Source organism: Ursus americanus, chromosome 19 (genome assembly GCF_024610735.1).
Source record: "Ursus americanus isolate L20-20 chromosome 19, mUrsAme1.1.p, whole genome shotgun sequence".
In the NCBI taxonomy this organism is placed as follows: Eukaryota; Metazoa; Chordata; class Mammalia; order Carnivora; family Ursidae; genus Ursus; species Ursus americanus.
This window is the reverse complement of record NC_142145.1, coordinates 24,713,355-24,727,122: the sequence shown is the minus strand read 5'-3', so window position 1 is coordinate 24,727,122 and position 13,768 is coordinate 24,713,355. Positions and strand designations below refer to the sequence as shown.

General features: G+C 49.9%; 1 protein-coding gene across 7 annotated transcripts in view; it reads left to right on the top strand.

The window, feature by feature from the left end:
• Positions 1 to 13,768, top strand: part of CTIF (cap binding complex dependent translation initiation factor) — a 286,823-nt gene that overhangs the window by 70,672 nt on the left and 202,383 nt on the right. For all 7 annotated transcript variants that reach the window (XM_045790034.2, XM_045790031.2, XM_087869837.1 and 4 more), the window contains one exon: positions 3,483 to 3,689. In XM_045790034.2, coding sequence (XP_045645990.1) covers positions 3,510 to 3,689 — 180 coding nt within the window. In that variant the 5' untranslated portion in view covers positions 3,483 to 3,509. The remainder of the gene's footprint in view (positions 1 to 3,482; positions 3,690 to 13,768) is intronic.

Below are 13,768 nucleotides of genomic sequence, written 5' to 3'. Positions count from 1 at the left end.
AGGCTGGGAATGGGTCTCACTGCCTGTCCCTTTCTGCAGTGATCACTGATCCCAGGATCCGTGACGGGACTGTGGCGTGGCCTGGTGCGGGGCCTGGGAAAGCCTGGGAGAGTCCAGCAGAGCAGGCCAGGGCTGCTGCTGCAGCTGCAAGCGGAGCTGGGCACTTGATCCTCCTGGAAACACTCCTGTCTAGTTCCTGCAAAGCCCAGTCCTCCGCCCTTACCTGCAAAGTGTGCCAGGAGGCCCTTGATAAGATCTTCAGTCTTCGAGGAATAATGGGCATGGCCTGAGACACTGGCTTTTCCTGCTGGCACCTCCTTTTCAGCCTTCTCTGGACATCAGCCTTATCATCCCACCGCCCCCCCTGAGGCCGGCCATCTGCCCAGCGCCAGGCAGTGAGCTAGGCACGGGCCCCAGCCCTCTAGAGCCTGCAGTCCGGTGGGGAGTAAGGAGCACACTTGAAGAATCCACTGGGCTTTAGAAGGGTAGTGGAGATGAGAAGTGGGAGATGTCCTGAGAGCCTGAGCAGGCTGCTAGGAGGTGGGATGAAGAGGCAGCGGGGTATAGGCCCATCTGGAGCTGTGCTGTGCAAACCTGCGCAAATTACCTACCCTCTCTGAATCTCAGTTTTCGCTACTAAGTAGTATAATTATACCAGGTTCACGGCGTGATTGTGAGGGGTCAGTGGGAAGTGCTGGGAAGCGTGCCTGGCATATGATGTGGGCCCAGAGCACTTTAGCCACTCCTGTTATTAGAAGTCACAGTATCCACGCCCACAGGCCGAGGCGGGGTGGATCCTTTGCCCACTGGCCTGCTCTGAAAGCAGGGGATGGGGCTAGTGGCCAGATGGCCACGGAGGCACTGTTCTAGCATTCTGTGAGTGTAAGCACATCTAGATTTTGGAGGCAGAGGGAAAGGGAACGTGCCTCTGGGTGAGGGGCACAGTGTGAGCAAAGGCAGAGGCAGGGAGAGTATCTCAGGTTAGTGTTGTGTGGCCTCGCCACAAACTGCTACAAACTTAGCGGCTTAAAACAATACCCACTTATTACGTCCCGGTTCTAAAAGTCCAAAGTCCAGCTTGGTAACTCATGAGACAAACCAAAGTGTCAGCCAGGCTGAGTTCTCACTGGAAGACTGGGGGACGAAGTCTGCTCCCAAGCTCGTTGGTTGTTGGCAGAAATTCCTTGCTTGTGGCTGTAGGACTGAGGTGCCCTTCTCCTTGCTGGTCATTGACCAGGGATTGCTTCCCAATTCTGGGACACTGCATGCTTTCTTTGCACACGCTCCTTCTTCTTCAAGCCAGCAACGGTGTGTTGAGTCTTTCTCACGCTTTGACTCTCTGTCTCTACCTCCCATCTCAGATTTAAGGGGCTCACGTGACTGGATGAGGCCTTCCCAAATAGTCTTCCTATCTTAAGGTCTGCTGATTTGGAATTTAATTATATTTGCAAAATCCCTTCCGGGAATACCTAGATTAGTGTTTGATTGAGTAACTGGGAGAAGGTGTACACCCAGAACCCTCTAGGGTTGGCATGTGGCTGGGACAGGAAGTAGGGTAAGAGGGCGTCATGGGCAGCCACTAGAGCAGGAGGGGTAAAGTGGGCCTTGGTGGTAGGAGGATGTAAGCCCGCTGTAGGCCTTGAATAGCAGGTGGAGGAAGGGGCATGGGACATTCCCACCTTCACCTTCGACCATGGCCCTGCAGCACTTGGCGTGCTTCTCCCAGTCTGAGCTGACTCCCTGCAGACCCTCCGCCACCCTGGCCTCCACACCTGCCCTCTGATGAGGGCACCCAGGCCTGAAACTTTGGACTCTTCCGTCTGGGTCGGGTGGACATACCCATGAGCCCCAGGGCTGCAGGGCTCAGGAACCCAGAGCAAGCACGGCACAGCTACCCTGCAGCTGGTCTGGGGTCCAGCAGAGGCTCGGCCCCATGTGGCAGCCAGAAGCCAAAATACAAGCCGGGAAGTCAGTCGAGGAATGTGTGTGTCCCCCCAGGCAGCCTTCTTCCCCACCACCAGCACCAACCTTTGAAAAGGCCGGTGACAGTGTGGGGGAGTCCACATTCGCGGTCTCAGCAGCATTTCTGGAACCCAGTGGGCCACTCCTTGCCCTGTTCTGGATCCATTACAGTTGAAAACTCAACAAACCCTTGATAGCTGGCAAAGAACTATGTTCCAAGATCTTGAAATTCAAGTGCTCCTTTAAATATATGAGGACCTTGCCTTTTTGATCAACAGTCACTTTCTAGATGCATGCAGTCCCTTGTGGCCCCAGAGTCCTGTGCGTTATCCAGGTCTTCTTTGTGTATCTACTGGTGGTAGTTTGGTAGAAGCCCATTCTACTAGTTTGGATGATGAAACCCCATGCAGGCTGGGCTTCCTCCAGCTGAATGGACTCCCCCATGGAAAACAGCAATTTTCCGATGACAAAAGGGACACCAGATAAAGCCTTAAAGCCCCTTCCCATCTGGCCTAGAGCCTGTTAGAAAGAAGGGGAGAGTCTCTGGTGGGAGGAGACCTAGAGGTGAGAAAGCTTCCAGTTCTCCCAGCTTCCAGGTGGAGTCAGGTGGGAGCTTCAGGGAACAGGAGCAGGCAGTGGGGGTGTCCCTGTAGGCCTGGGCCCCTACGATGGGTGGATTGACCCGGTCTGGTCAGGGGAGGACAGCAGTTCTGTAGGTGGACTTTAGCAGGTATCCCTGGAATGGCAGTCACGTTACGCCAGGCCACCACAGAGAGAGGGCCCGAGGGCTTGTGAGAGAGTCACGCGCCTATGGAGGGTGGCCAGACGGTGCCCATGGCCAGCCATGCTCTCCCAGACCACCACTGGGCCCCTCACGTTCATTAAAAAGCAGGCACATCCTTACAGACTGAGCGTAGTGTGTTCTCGTGAGCTGCATTATAACGACTGCGAAGCTGTGTGTGCACAGTTAAGGCCTACGGGCCTCACCTGATTTAGGGGATAGTGCAGTGTCCCAAGAGAAAGTGTCTCTTTAGAAGGAGACATGGACCGAGGCCCCTTAGAGGGTTTGTGTCTGGGGACACTGGTAGGTCCCAGTGCTTGGGTCTGGGACGTCAAAGCCTGTGGTCTGCTTCATTCTGCTTTGTGGTAGGTTTGGCTAACTCCAGGTCGGGAAGTGGGGCTTGGGTGGGAGGCTGGGTCTGTCTCCTGCCGAATCCCAGGGGGTAAGGTCCGGGTGTGGACTAATGCCCAACATCACACAAGTTACTGCGTTGGCCAGTGAGGCAAGCTGCCTGCCTTCTCTGGGCCTCCGTTTCCCTCCACGTGCAGGGGGAGTTGCAGCGTATTTTTCACGCGGAAGGGAAACTGGTGCCCCACTGGCTTCTCTGGGATGTTGGGAGGCCAGGATGCCGGGACAGATGAAAGAATGTTCTGGGAGCGGGCAGTGGTTCTCCAATGGGGTGTTGTCCACACCTCTCTCCAGCCGCATCTCACCGAGCATGCTGTTCTGTCTCTTGCAGCCCCCACGCGGCCCCTGAGCTGGAGGGATGGAGAACTCCTCTGCTGCGTCGGCCTCATCCGAGGCTGGGAGCAGCCGCTCCCAGGAGATCGAGGAGCTGGAGCGCTTCATCGACAGCTATGTGCTCGAGTACCAGGTGCAGGGGCTGCTGGCCGACAAGACGGAGGGCGACGGCGAGAGCGAGCAGACGCAGTCCCACATCTCCCAGGTGAGCGCCAGGGGGGCGGGGGGGTTGGCTGGGGCAGGCCAGGTGCAGGGGCCAGGGCAGACTCCAGCTGGGGAAGAGGGGATCCTAAATCCAGGGAGCGTCTAGTCACCTGGCCCTTGATGGCTGAGGCATGGACGGCCCCAGGCGGCAGAGCCTGGGATCCGGGCAGGAAGCCCCTCTGCTCCACCTCAACTCCATCCCGCCCCATTGAGCCACCAGGGCCCCGGGCAGACTCACAGTTCATTGAACACACATTTATTGAGGACCTGCTATGTGCTCAGCACTGTTCCCTGTCCTCCATAAGCTTATGTTCTAGAAGAGATCTGGAGAATGTGGCTTCTCCAGAATGCACATCCTAAAAGGCTATAACTTGGGAACATTTTCTCTGTATTTGAAATCAGTCATTGGCAGCCGAAGAGCTGAGTCTCAGGCAGTCACTGGGGGCTCTGTGTAGGCACCCGAGGCATTCTGACCCAAATGTCAGGTTGGTGTCATCTGCTCCTGGCCTAGTCTGCAGCAGCCCTGGCCTTGGGTGGAAAGTGGGCTCGGCTGACTGGGGGCCAAGATTTGGAAATCTCGAGTTCTCAAGAGTAAAGTATGAGCCATTAAGGGTAGTGGTGATGTCATATGCATCTTTCCTTAACACGGTAAATCGTCAGGAGATACTGGTTCAAGAGTTCGGTCCAGATTTCCTACTAGCTATCTGTGTGCCTTTGGGCAAACCTCTCAACTTCTCTGAGCCTTGATTTTCTTAGCTGGCAAATGGGGATTATCTTGGTGCCTCAGGAATGTTGAAAGGTCAAAGGTGATGAGAGGCTCCCAGAGCTACAGAAAAGCAGGGTGTTTCCTACACAAGGAGACACGGGGCACGTTTCTTCTCCGGTTCAGGATCTGGGTCTTACATGTTCACCTCTTGCCCTTGTTGTCCCACCTCAAGCTGGGTCTCTTCTGACAAATAGAAGGGAACTGCTTGGATACCCTGCTTTGGAGAAAAAGCCAAGTGCAACCAGCTGGCTCACTGTCTAGGCGGGCAGAAGATTCAGGCCCTCCAGCCATTTAGAAAAGCCAGAGGAAACCTGGAACTCGGGACTGGGGATCAACCTGGGACATTTGGAGGCCATGGTGGTCCCACACCTTACCCTCCAGGGACAGGGAAGAGAAAAATCAGCTCCGAGAGAGAAGTGAAAATGTATGTGATGCTTTCCTTTGTGTCCTTGAGGTTCTAAATCACGATGAGTGTAAGCTTATAATGTTTCTATTATTCGCTCTACACGTGTGTATCGAGCACCTGTCCTGTGTCTCTCACTGTTCTAGGGCTGGTATCTGGGGGTGAGCAAAAGAGGAGGCATAAAGCTCTGCCCTCATGGGCCTTGCATTCTAGGGGTGGGTGGTAATTGCTGTGGAGAAAAATAAAGAAAATGAAATAGGAGGGTGAGGAGGGGTTTGCAGTTTTCAGTAGGATATCAGGGAAGATGTCACCAAAGTAGGTGAGGGGTGAGCTGTGCAGGTATCTCGGACAAAGGTCCAGCTGGAAGAGTATTCTAGGGGTAGTAAGACGGCCAATGTGCAGAGAAAAAGGGAGAGCCAGAGGGGGTGAGTCAGGGAGAAAGAGGGGTCACATTGATAAGATGTGCAGACCCTGAGCCCGGGGGGTCTGCCAGCCCTGAGCAAGCAGGGGTGAGAGGAGGAACCAGCCAGAGACCAGGAGGGGGGCTGGCAGGGAGGCAGAAAGAAAACCAGGCAACGTGGAGTGCTGGGAGTCCCGGGGAGGTGGGGGAGCAGGCTGGCTGTGTCGACGGCAGCTGCTGGACCATGGAAGAGGAAGACTGAGAAGGACCTGACCAGGCTATGGAGGCTCATGGGACCCTGCCTAGAGATGTGCCCGTCAAGCGGCAGGGGCTAATGTTAAGGGGATGGGTTGCAGATGGGCAGGGCAATACGGATCCTCTATGTATTACAGGAGTGTCTCTATAAAGGGGAGAGACCTGGCATTTGGGGAAGTGAGGTCAAAACAGGAGCATCCACGGCATGTCGTGCACTGATGGGAGGGGTCTGGGGCGGAAGGGAGGCTGCATGGAGCCATGGCCTTGAGTAGAGGAGAAGACTTGGCCCTGGCTCAGGGCCTAAGCAGCTCAACCACAATCACAGAGGGGGCTTTCCAGGCTTGTAGCCATGCTTCCAGAATGAGCCCTCATTGTGCAACATAGCTGTGAGTTTCTCCAGCTACTTTCAGCCGTGATAGCGCAAGGCCAGGTGCTGAGTTACAGAACTGAATTTAACCCGGACTGAGGTTTCTCTGGGCAACGACACTGGAGAGAGGGAAGGGCAAGGGAGTGAGGGAGTCAGGACAGTGACATTCCCTGACACTGAGACAGGCAAGGACAGGAGTGAGGACTCAAGGCAATGATAGATGCTGAAGGGTGGTGGGTCAGTGGACTGGGGGTCCTAGGGAGTTGCTGAGTGGCTGGAGTCCTGCAGGAGTGAGCAGGAAAGGGGAGTGTCCAAGAATGGGTGTTTGAAGTCCAGGGCAGAAGGTGCAGTCGTTGGCAATGAAAGGCTGGGCACGCACATGGGGGTACTGAGCAGAGGAGAGATCAGGACGAGGGGGCAGTGGAGCTGATTGGCAGGGCACAGGAACCACCATCACCAACGTCGACAGGTGCTGGAAAAGGTGGCCATGATCCAGGAAAAAAGTCTTCAAGGAGTACAGGGACTGAGGCGGGGGTGGGTGACCTGGGGCCTACAGGTGACGCAAGGAGGGGGTGCCTCGTCTGATGATGTGTTAGTTTCAGCCACCTTTATTGTACAGTTAACAGTATCGTCACCTGGAGTGGCAGGGGGAGGAGGGCAGTCAGACTAGACTGGAAAATTTCCAAGGGAAACGAACCTCTTTGGGTCGTGGAAGGCAGGAAGGGGAGGAATGAGGAATTAGGTGAACCAACTCTTGCCTACTCCCGTAAGCGTCCTGGAGTGGATTTTCCCAGGAGCAGCCCCGTGGACAGGGCGCAGGGCTGGCCTGGCCTGTGCTGCCTGCCTCCCGCACTGTGTGGCCTCCAGCGGCCTCCAGCAGGGCATCCTTCGGAAGCTCTGCCTTGTGAAGTAGGCTCCTCTTACAGGAGTGTCCAAGGATGCCGTGACGCTTCACCCTGGAGGAATGCCTGACGATGGTAGAATTTCTGTTCCCAGAGCAGCCACTGGGGAGATAATTCTGGAAGGAGAGACGCTCCCTGTGTCTCTGACCTCCCTGGGGTGATGGCGGTGCTCTCAAGATACAGAGCAGGTAGAGACGTGCCCTCACCCTGGGCCCTGCCCTTGCGGCTCCTGCTCTGGGACTAGGTCAGGCCTGACCGTGCTTGGATGGCCACATCTGCAGGGACTTTCAAACAGGTGTTTGTTGTGAGGTGGTGTGGAAAACATGGCTACTTGCGACATCTGACGCGTTCCTTAAACTCTCTGCGTTTTCTGATGTTCCCTGGAAGAATGCAAACACCTGGAAAGATCCTGGGGTCTGCCTGTGTGCGGCTGGCCAAGGAGGGATATTTTAATCCCACGCCTACCAAACCCGCTACCAGAGGCCCACAGACACAGCTGGGGTGCAGACGCCAGAGGAGGGGTGGCCGTGGACAGCTCTAAGTAAGGCTGGGGTTAGATGCATTTCTATAGCACACTTTAAAAAAAATAAAGTCTCTGTTGACACAGCTTGAAGGGAAGTCTTTCTGTTAGAGCACTTTTGCTTGTTCTTATCTAACCTGATGTCTATTTTCAATGGAAACCAAAAACCAAAAAAAACCCCTGAGAATGTCCCCATCTGCCTGTCTGCGGTGGTGTTTTGATGTTTCTGGGAGAGGAAAATTGTTAAGAATCTTGAAAACGTTGAGAAAACTTGAGAGAGTGGAGAATAATGTTGCTTTTCAGTTGGTGAGATCATTTTTTGAGGATCTGGGAGATGATGGTTGACCCTCAGAGGAAAATGCCTCGTGATGCTTGTACAGTTGTGTTCTCCCCCTTCCCTCCTTTAGCAACAACTAGGAAGAAAGATGAATGGACGAATGGATGGATGCATGGATGGTTAGATGGGTGGGTGGAAAGAGATGATGGATGGATGGATGGATGGATAGATAGATAGATAGATAGATAGATAGATAGATAGATAGATAGATAAAGCGAGCCAGTGAGTTTCCTTTTCTTTAGATGAGTAACCAAGAGAATGTATGTTCTGATTTCCCCACACTTTTTGGATACCACATTTAAAATTACATGCCCTACCCCCCAACCACCGCATGTACATTTCAGGAGTGCCCGCCCTCCAGTGGATTCCAAGTCTTCACTCTGTCTTTGGGAGAAGGAAGCCGTATTCTACAGGAGAGAAAACTGCTGGAGTACAGAGTGGGGAAGGGACCAAACCATCCTGCTTGCTGGTCGCTGAGCTGGGCCCCTGGCCACCTGCCTGGAGCTCCACTGTCAGATGGATAGAACGTAGGGACATTATAAAGAGCGGATACATTAATGAAAGCATATTTCCCCATAAATTCTTGGTAACGGGTGAAATAATGAACCAGTGAGAGTGAAAATAACTTCCTATGGTCCTTTCTGATGTTGTCAAGCACTTGAGCCTCCTAGGTTTGGTCTAAAATGCAGAGTGTCCTTACCAAGAGCAATGCAGCCATGTGGATGTCAAGAATGGGTTGCAAGTGCTCAGACTGGCGTGACTTTCTCACACTCAGTGTTTTTCCTTCTCTTTCTCTTCATGTGTTTCCTTCATTCTGCCTTCCCTGTTCGCTGTTCCCTCATCCCCCTTTTATCCCATTACTTCATTTCCTCCTGCCCTTTGAACCCTCTCCCCTGCTGGCTTTACTTATGGGAGGAAATGCTCAGTGGTGGACCCCCCATGAAAGGCTTAACTGAAGAAGTGAGTTTAGGGGAATTGTAGGATGGTTGAGCATGGGGGCCTCATTTTTTTAGAGATACGATTTATTTTTAATTACACGAGTCCTCTATGCATACATTGTTGTGGCATACAAGAATTCTAATATTAGCAATAAAATCTCCCCTAGCTGCTGCCTCATTCCACTGCTTTGATTGGTGAGTTAACTTCATCACCCTTTTTAATGCATTTACCAACCTATACATAACATAGGACTTACAGAAATACATTATTTCAAAATCATAAATCAGGGACGCCTGGGTAGCTCAATTGGTTAAGGGTCTGCCTTTGGCTCAGGTCTTGATCCCCAGGTCCTGGGATCCAGTCCCACATTGGGCTCCTTGCTCAGCGGGGAGCCTGCTTCTCCCTCTGCCTGCCCCTCCCCCGGCTTGTGCACCTGTGCACGCGCTCTCTCTCTGACAAATAAAATCTTTTTAAAAAAATCATAAATCATAGCCAATGAGTATATTGTTCAATAACCTATATCTTTCGCCTCTCTGTATGCCCTAGGGATTCTTCCAGCCTTGTACACCCCCTGTGTTCTGCTTAATGGCTACGCAGTAGTTCATACCATCGATATCCCATAGTTTAACATTCACCTGCTGAGAGGGATTCAGAGAACTTCTGAATTTCCCCCTGGAAATGTAAAATACTTCAGTGAATATTACTGAACATGCCTCCTCTTGCATATACAAAAGTGTTTATTTAGGTAGATGCTGAGAAATAAATCATTTCTAATAGCTATTGTCCGATTGTTTTCTAAAATGTTCTGTTTTTCACACACCACCAGTGTATTGGGACAAATCAGCTATTGGCGTCTTAATTTGCATTTTCTTGATATGTCTAGTGAGGTTGTGCCCTTTTTAATCTGATTACCAGTCATTTTTTTAATGAGTTAAAATTTTATTTTACTTTTAAAGCAACAATTGGAAAAAGAGAGGTAATCAGGAAAGAGGAAGAAACCTCTCTATCTACCTATCTCTATCTATCAGAATAACTTTGTGATAAAACTCATGTCCTTTTTGGGTATTATTTTTTCTTTATATACCTCTTACAACATTGACCTTCTCACATACATGTAACTTTTAGCTCACTCATTTATTTAGCATGATCTCCTAGACATCGTTTGGTGGTTTTTGGCATAAAGTATAATGTTTAAATCTGCCCCTTTTCTGCTAATCAGTATTGGTTAAAGAGTGAAGTATAATTAGAGCTGACATTGTTCATTCAAGCCCTGATCTAGGCTCTGGGGATAAACTCAAGAACAGAATGAACCATAATCCCTGCCCCCCAACCCCCACCCCTTCTTTTCGAATGGAGAAAGATGGCAGACCGAGAAGGAAATAGGGTGGTCGAAGGTGTTAATACACCTGAGGGCGCAGGAGAGGGAATAGTGCTGGGCTGTCCCACGGAGCTTACTTAGACTTTCTGAGCAAAGATTTGAAGAAAGTGAAAGAATGAGGCCACGCGGGAACCAGTGTTCCAGGCAAAGGAGATGTCGAGGTCCCAGCTCTGCTGTGGGAGTGCATCCTGCTTCGAGGAACAGCTTGGGGGCCATTCTGGCTGGAGCAAAGTGAGCAAGGGGGAATGTCCTAGAAGAGCCAGATCTGCAGGGTCTTTCCCTCCCCGGTGAGGACTCTGGCATTTTCTCTAGTGAGACGGGGCGATGCTAGAGGGTTTTGAGCAGAGGATGGGCATGGTGTGACTGGCTTAATAGTATCACTCAGGGTGCTGTGTGGAGAACAGGCTATGGCAAGAGGCTAGCAGTGGGGCGTGGTCAGGAAAGGAAGCGGGGGGACCAGGAAGCCGTTTGGCTGATCCAGGCAAGAGGTGATGGTGGCTCGGAGCAGTGGGGTCACCATGCCGGTGGTAAAACACAGTCAGATTCTTGGTATACCTTAACGGTGCAGAGAACATGGTTATGGACCCGGAGGATTTTAGCCTGAGTAAATGGTGGAGTAGACTTTGCAGAAATGAGAGATATATAGGAGACCCTGAAGAGTAGCTTTGGGGCGCAAAGATCAAGAGTTCATTTGGGAACAAGAAAGGGTTAAGATAGTCTTACCGCCTTGCTGGCGTTGCTGATCAAGCAGGTAGACGTGCAGCGGTGGCGTTCAGAGAGGAATGACCTGGAGACTTAGTCTGTCAATAGTAGCATATGAATGGCATTTTAAGCCCAGGAATGAGGGAGCTTAGAGAAGAGGGTCCGATATTGAGCCCTATGAGACTGAGGAGATGGGCAGGAGCTAAAAAGAACACGGAAGTGTGTCCATGTTAACTGATTTACCCTTCGCAACAATTCTGTGAAGATACTGTTATCGTTACCAGCTTACAGGGGAGGAAACTAAGGCACAGAGAGGTTGACTAAGCTGCCCAAGGTCACACAGCAAGTGTGGGGCCAGTCTGAGGTCTGAACCAGGTCATCTTACTCCGGTTGCCATACACTTAACCTCTCTACTGTTGGTAGTTCCTGTTAATTATTACAGGTGCAGGAACTTGAGTCTTAGGGATAATGTGGCTCGTCCAAGGTCATCGAGTAAGTGGTAGAGCCAGGAATAGGAACTCGAGATTCAGTGCTTCAAGAACTTGAGCTCCTAATCACTACATTATGCTCCCTCTACAACAGGAAAGTTGGGTTTTTTTCTTTTTAAGATAGGAGCAAAAAGCCTTTCTTCCAATCCAGTCTCAGCCCTTGGGAGCAGCTCCTCCCCCTTGCACACAAGCCTTCCCTGGAGCATCACGTGGGTGGAGAGTGGGCTGCCAACCTGTCTCTGCTCCCACCTCCCCTTCTTGTTTCTCCTCTCCGTGGACAGGGAGCCCAGGGGCCCAGCAGAGAGGAGCTCGCTCCTGACTTGGAGAAGCTCAGTCTGTAGGCTGGCAGGATTCTGCTCCTGGCTGTCCTATGCCTGAGCCCCGTGAGACGGTGAGGAAGCCACGTCCCCTTTCTGGGCTTTGCGAGAAAGCCATGGCTCCCACTTGACCTTCAGACTGCTCCCTGGGTGGTTCCTGCCGCCCCCTTGCTAAGATGACTTTTAAAATGATTTTTCACTTTGAAATAAATTCAGATGTAAATAAAAATGGCACTAATAGTACAAAGCATCCCTGTATATCCTTCACCCATAGTATCCAATTATTAATATTTTACCACTTTGCTTTCTGCCTCTCTTTTCTCTCAGAGAGAAAGAGAAAGAGAGAGAGAGAGATTCTATAAAGAGATTCTTTTATTTATTTGAGAGTGAGTTGCAGGCTCCCCTTTGTTCCTGAACACATCAGTGTGTGTTTTCTAAGAACAAGGACATTCTCTTACATAGTCAGAGTATAGGAAATAAACATTGAAACAATATTATTATTTAACCTATAGACCTTATATTTCACCAGTTTCCCCAGTAATATCCTTCATAGGAAAGAAAGAAAGAAAGAAAGAAAGAAAGAAAGAAAGAAAGAAAGAAAGAAAGAAAGAGAAAGAAAGAAAAAGAAAGAAAGAAAGGGAGGAAAGAAAGGAGGGGAGGGAGGGAGGAAGAAGAAAAAGAAAGAAAGAAAGAAAGAAAGAAAGAAAGAAAGAAAGAAAGAAAGAAAGAAAGAAAAAGAAAGAAAGAAAGAAAGAAAGAAAGAAAGAAAGAAAGAAAAAGAAAAGAAAAGAAAGAAAGAAAAGAAAAGAAAGAAAAAGAAATTGTACATTCCTCAAAAATTAAACATAGAATTACCATGTGATACAGCAATTCTGCTTCTGGACATATATCCCAAAGAATTCAGAGCAAGGACACAAACAGACATTTATACATCCATACGCATAGCAGCGTTATTCACAATAGCCAAAAGGTGGAAACAGGGGCGCCTGGGCGGCTCAGTTGTTAAGCATCTGCCTTCGGCTCAGGGCGTGATCCCGGAGTCCTGGGATCGAGCCCCACATCAGGCTCCTCCGCTGGGAGCCTGCTTCTTCCTCTCCCACTCCCCCTGCTGTGTTCCCTCTCTCGCTGGCTGTCTCTATCTCTGTCGAATTAATAAAATCTTAAAAAAAAAAAAAAAAAAAGGTGGGAACAACCCGAGTACCCATCAGTAGATGACTGGATAAAGCAAATGTGGTCTATCCATGCAATGAAATAGTATTGAGGCTCAAAAAAAAAAAAAAAAAAAAAAAGAAATCTGTGACATGCACAACATGGATGAATCTCAGGGACTTTATGGTCAGTGAAATAAACCAGACACAAAAGGACAGATATCATATGATTCCACTTCCATGAGACACTTAGAATAGTAAAGCTCGCAGAGAGTAAAGGCGGAATAGTGAAATGGGTAGCGGGGCCTGGGAGTTAGTGTTTGATGGGAACAGAGTTTCAGTGTGGGATGATAAAAACGTCCTGGAGATGGGCGCCTGGGTGGCTCAGTCTGTTAAGTGTCTGCCTTCGGCTCAAGTTACGATTCCAGGGTGCGGGGATCGAGTCCTGCATTGGGCTCCCTGCTCAGTGGGGAGTCTGCTTCTCCCTTTGCCCCTCCCCTCACCCCTGCTCTTGCTCCCTCACTCTTGTTCTCTCTCTCTCTCTCTCTCAAAAAATAAATAAATAAAATCAAAAAAAAAAAGAAAGAAAGAAAGAAAGAAAGAAAGAAAGAAAGAAAGAAAGAAAGAAAGGAAGGAAGGAAGAAGGAAAAAGTCCTGGAGACGGATGGTGGTAGTGGCTGCACAATAATGTGAATGTACTTAATGCTCCTGAAATATACTCTTAAAAAGGGATAAAATGGTACATTTTATGTTCTGTATATTTTACTATAATAAAAAAAATTTCTGGTTCAGTATCTAATCCAAGATCACACATTGCCTTTAGTATCCAACACTTTTATTGGCTCTTTGAATTAAAAGCTATTTATTCCTTCACTCCTTCTGCCACTTTTTGGCTGTGTGACCCTGGGTAAGTTACCAGCCGTGCTATGCCTCAAATTCTGCATTTGCAACGTGGGCACAATAAAGGCGCCTACCTCTCTAGGAAGAGTAAATAAATATAGATAATAGGCTAGAGGTCAGTGACATCTTTATATATTCTGACAAATTCATTTTTGTTATACACCCCACAAGTAGTCTCTCACTTGGCTTTAATTTTGTTCACGGTTTCTTTTGTCACACAGAAGTTTTAGATTTCAATGTGGTTTAAAACTCGGATCT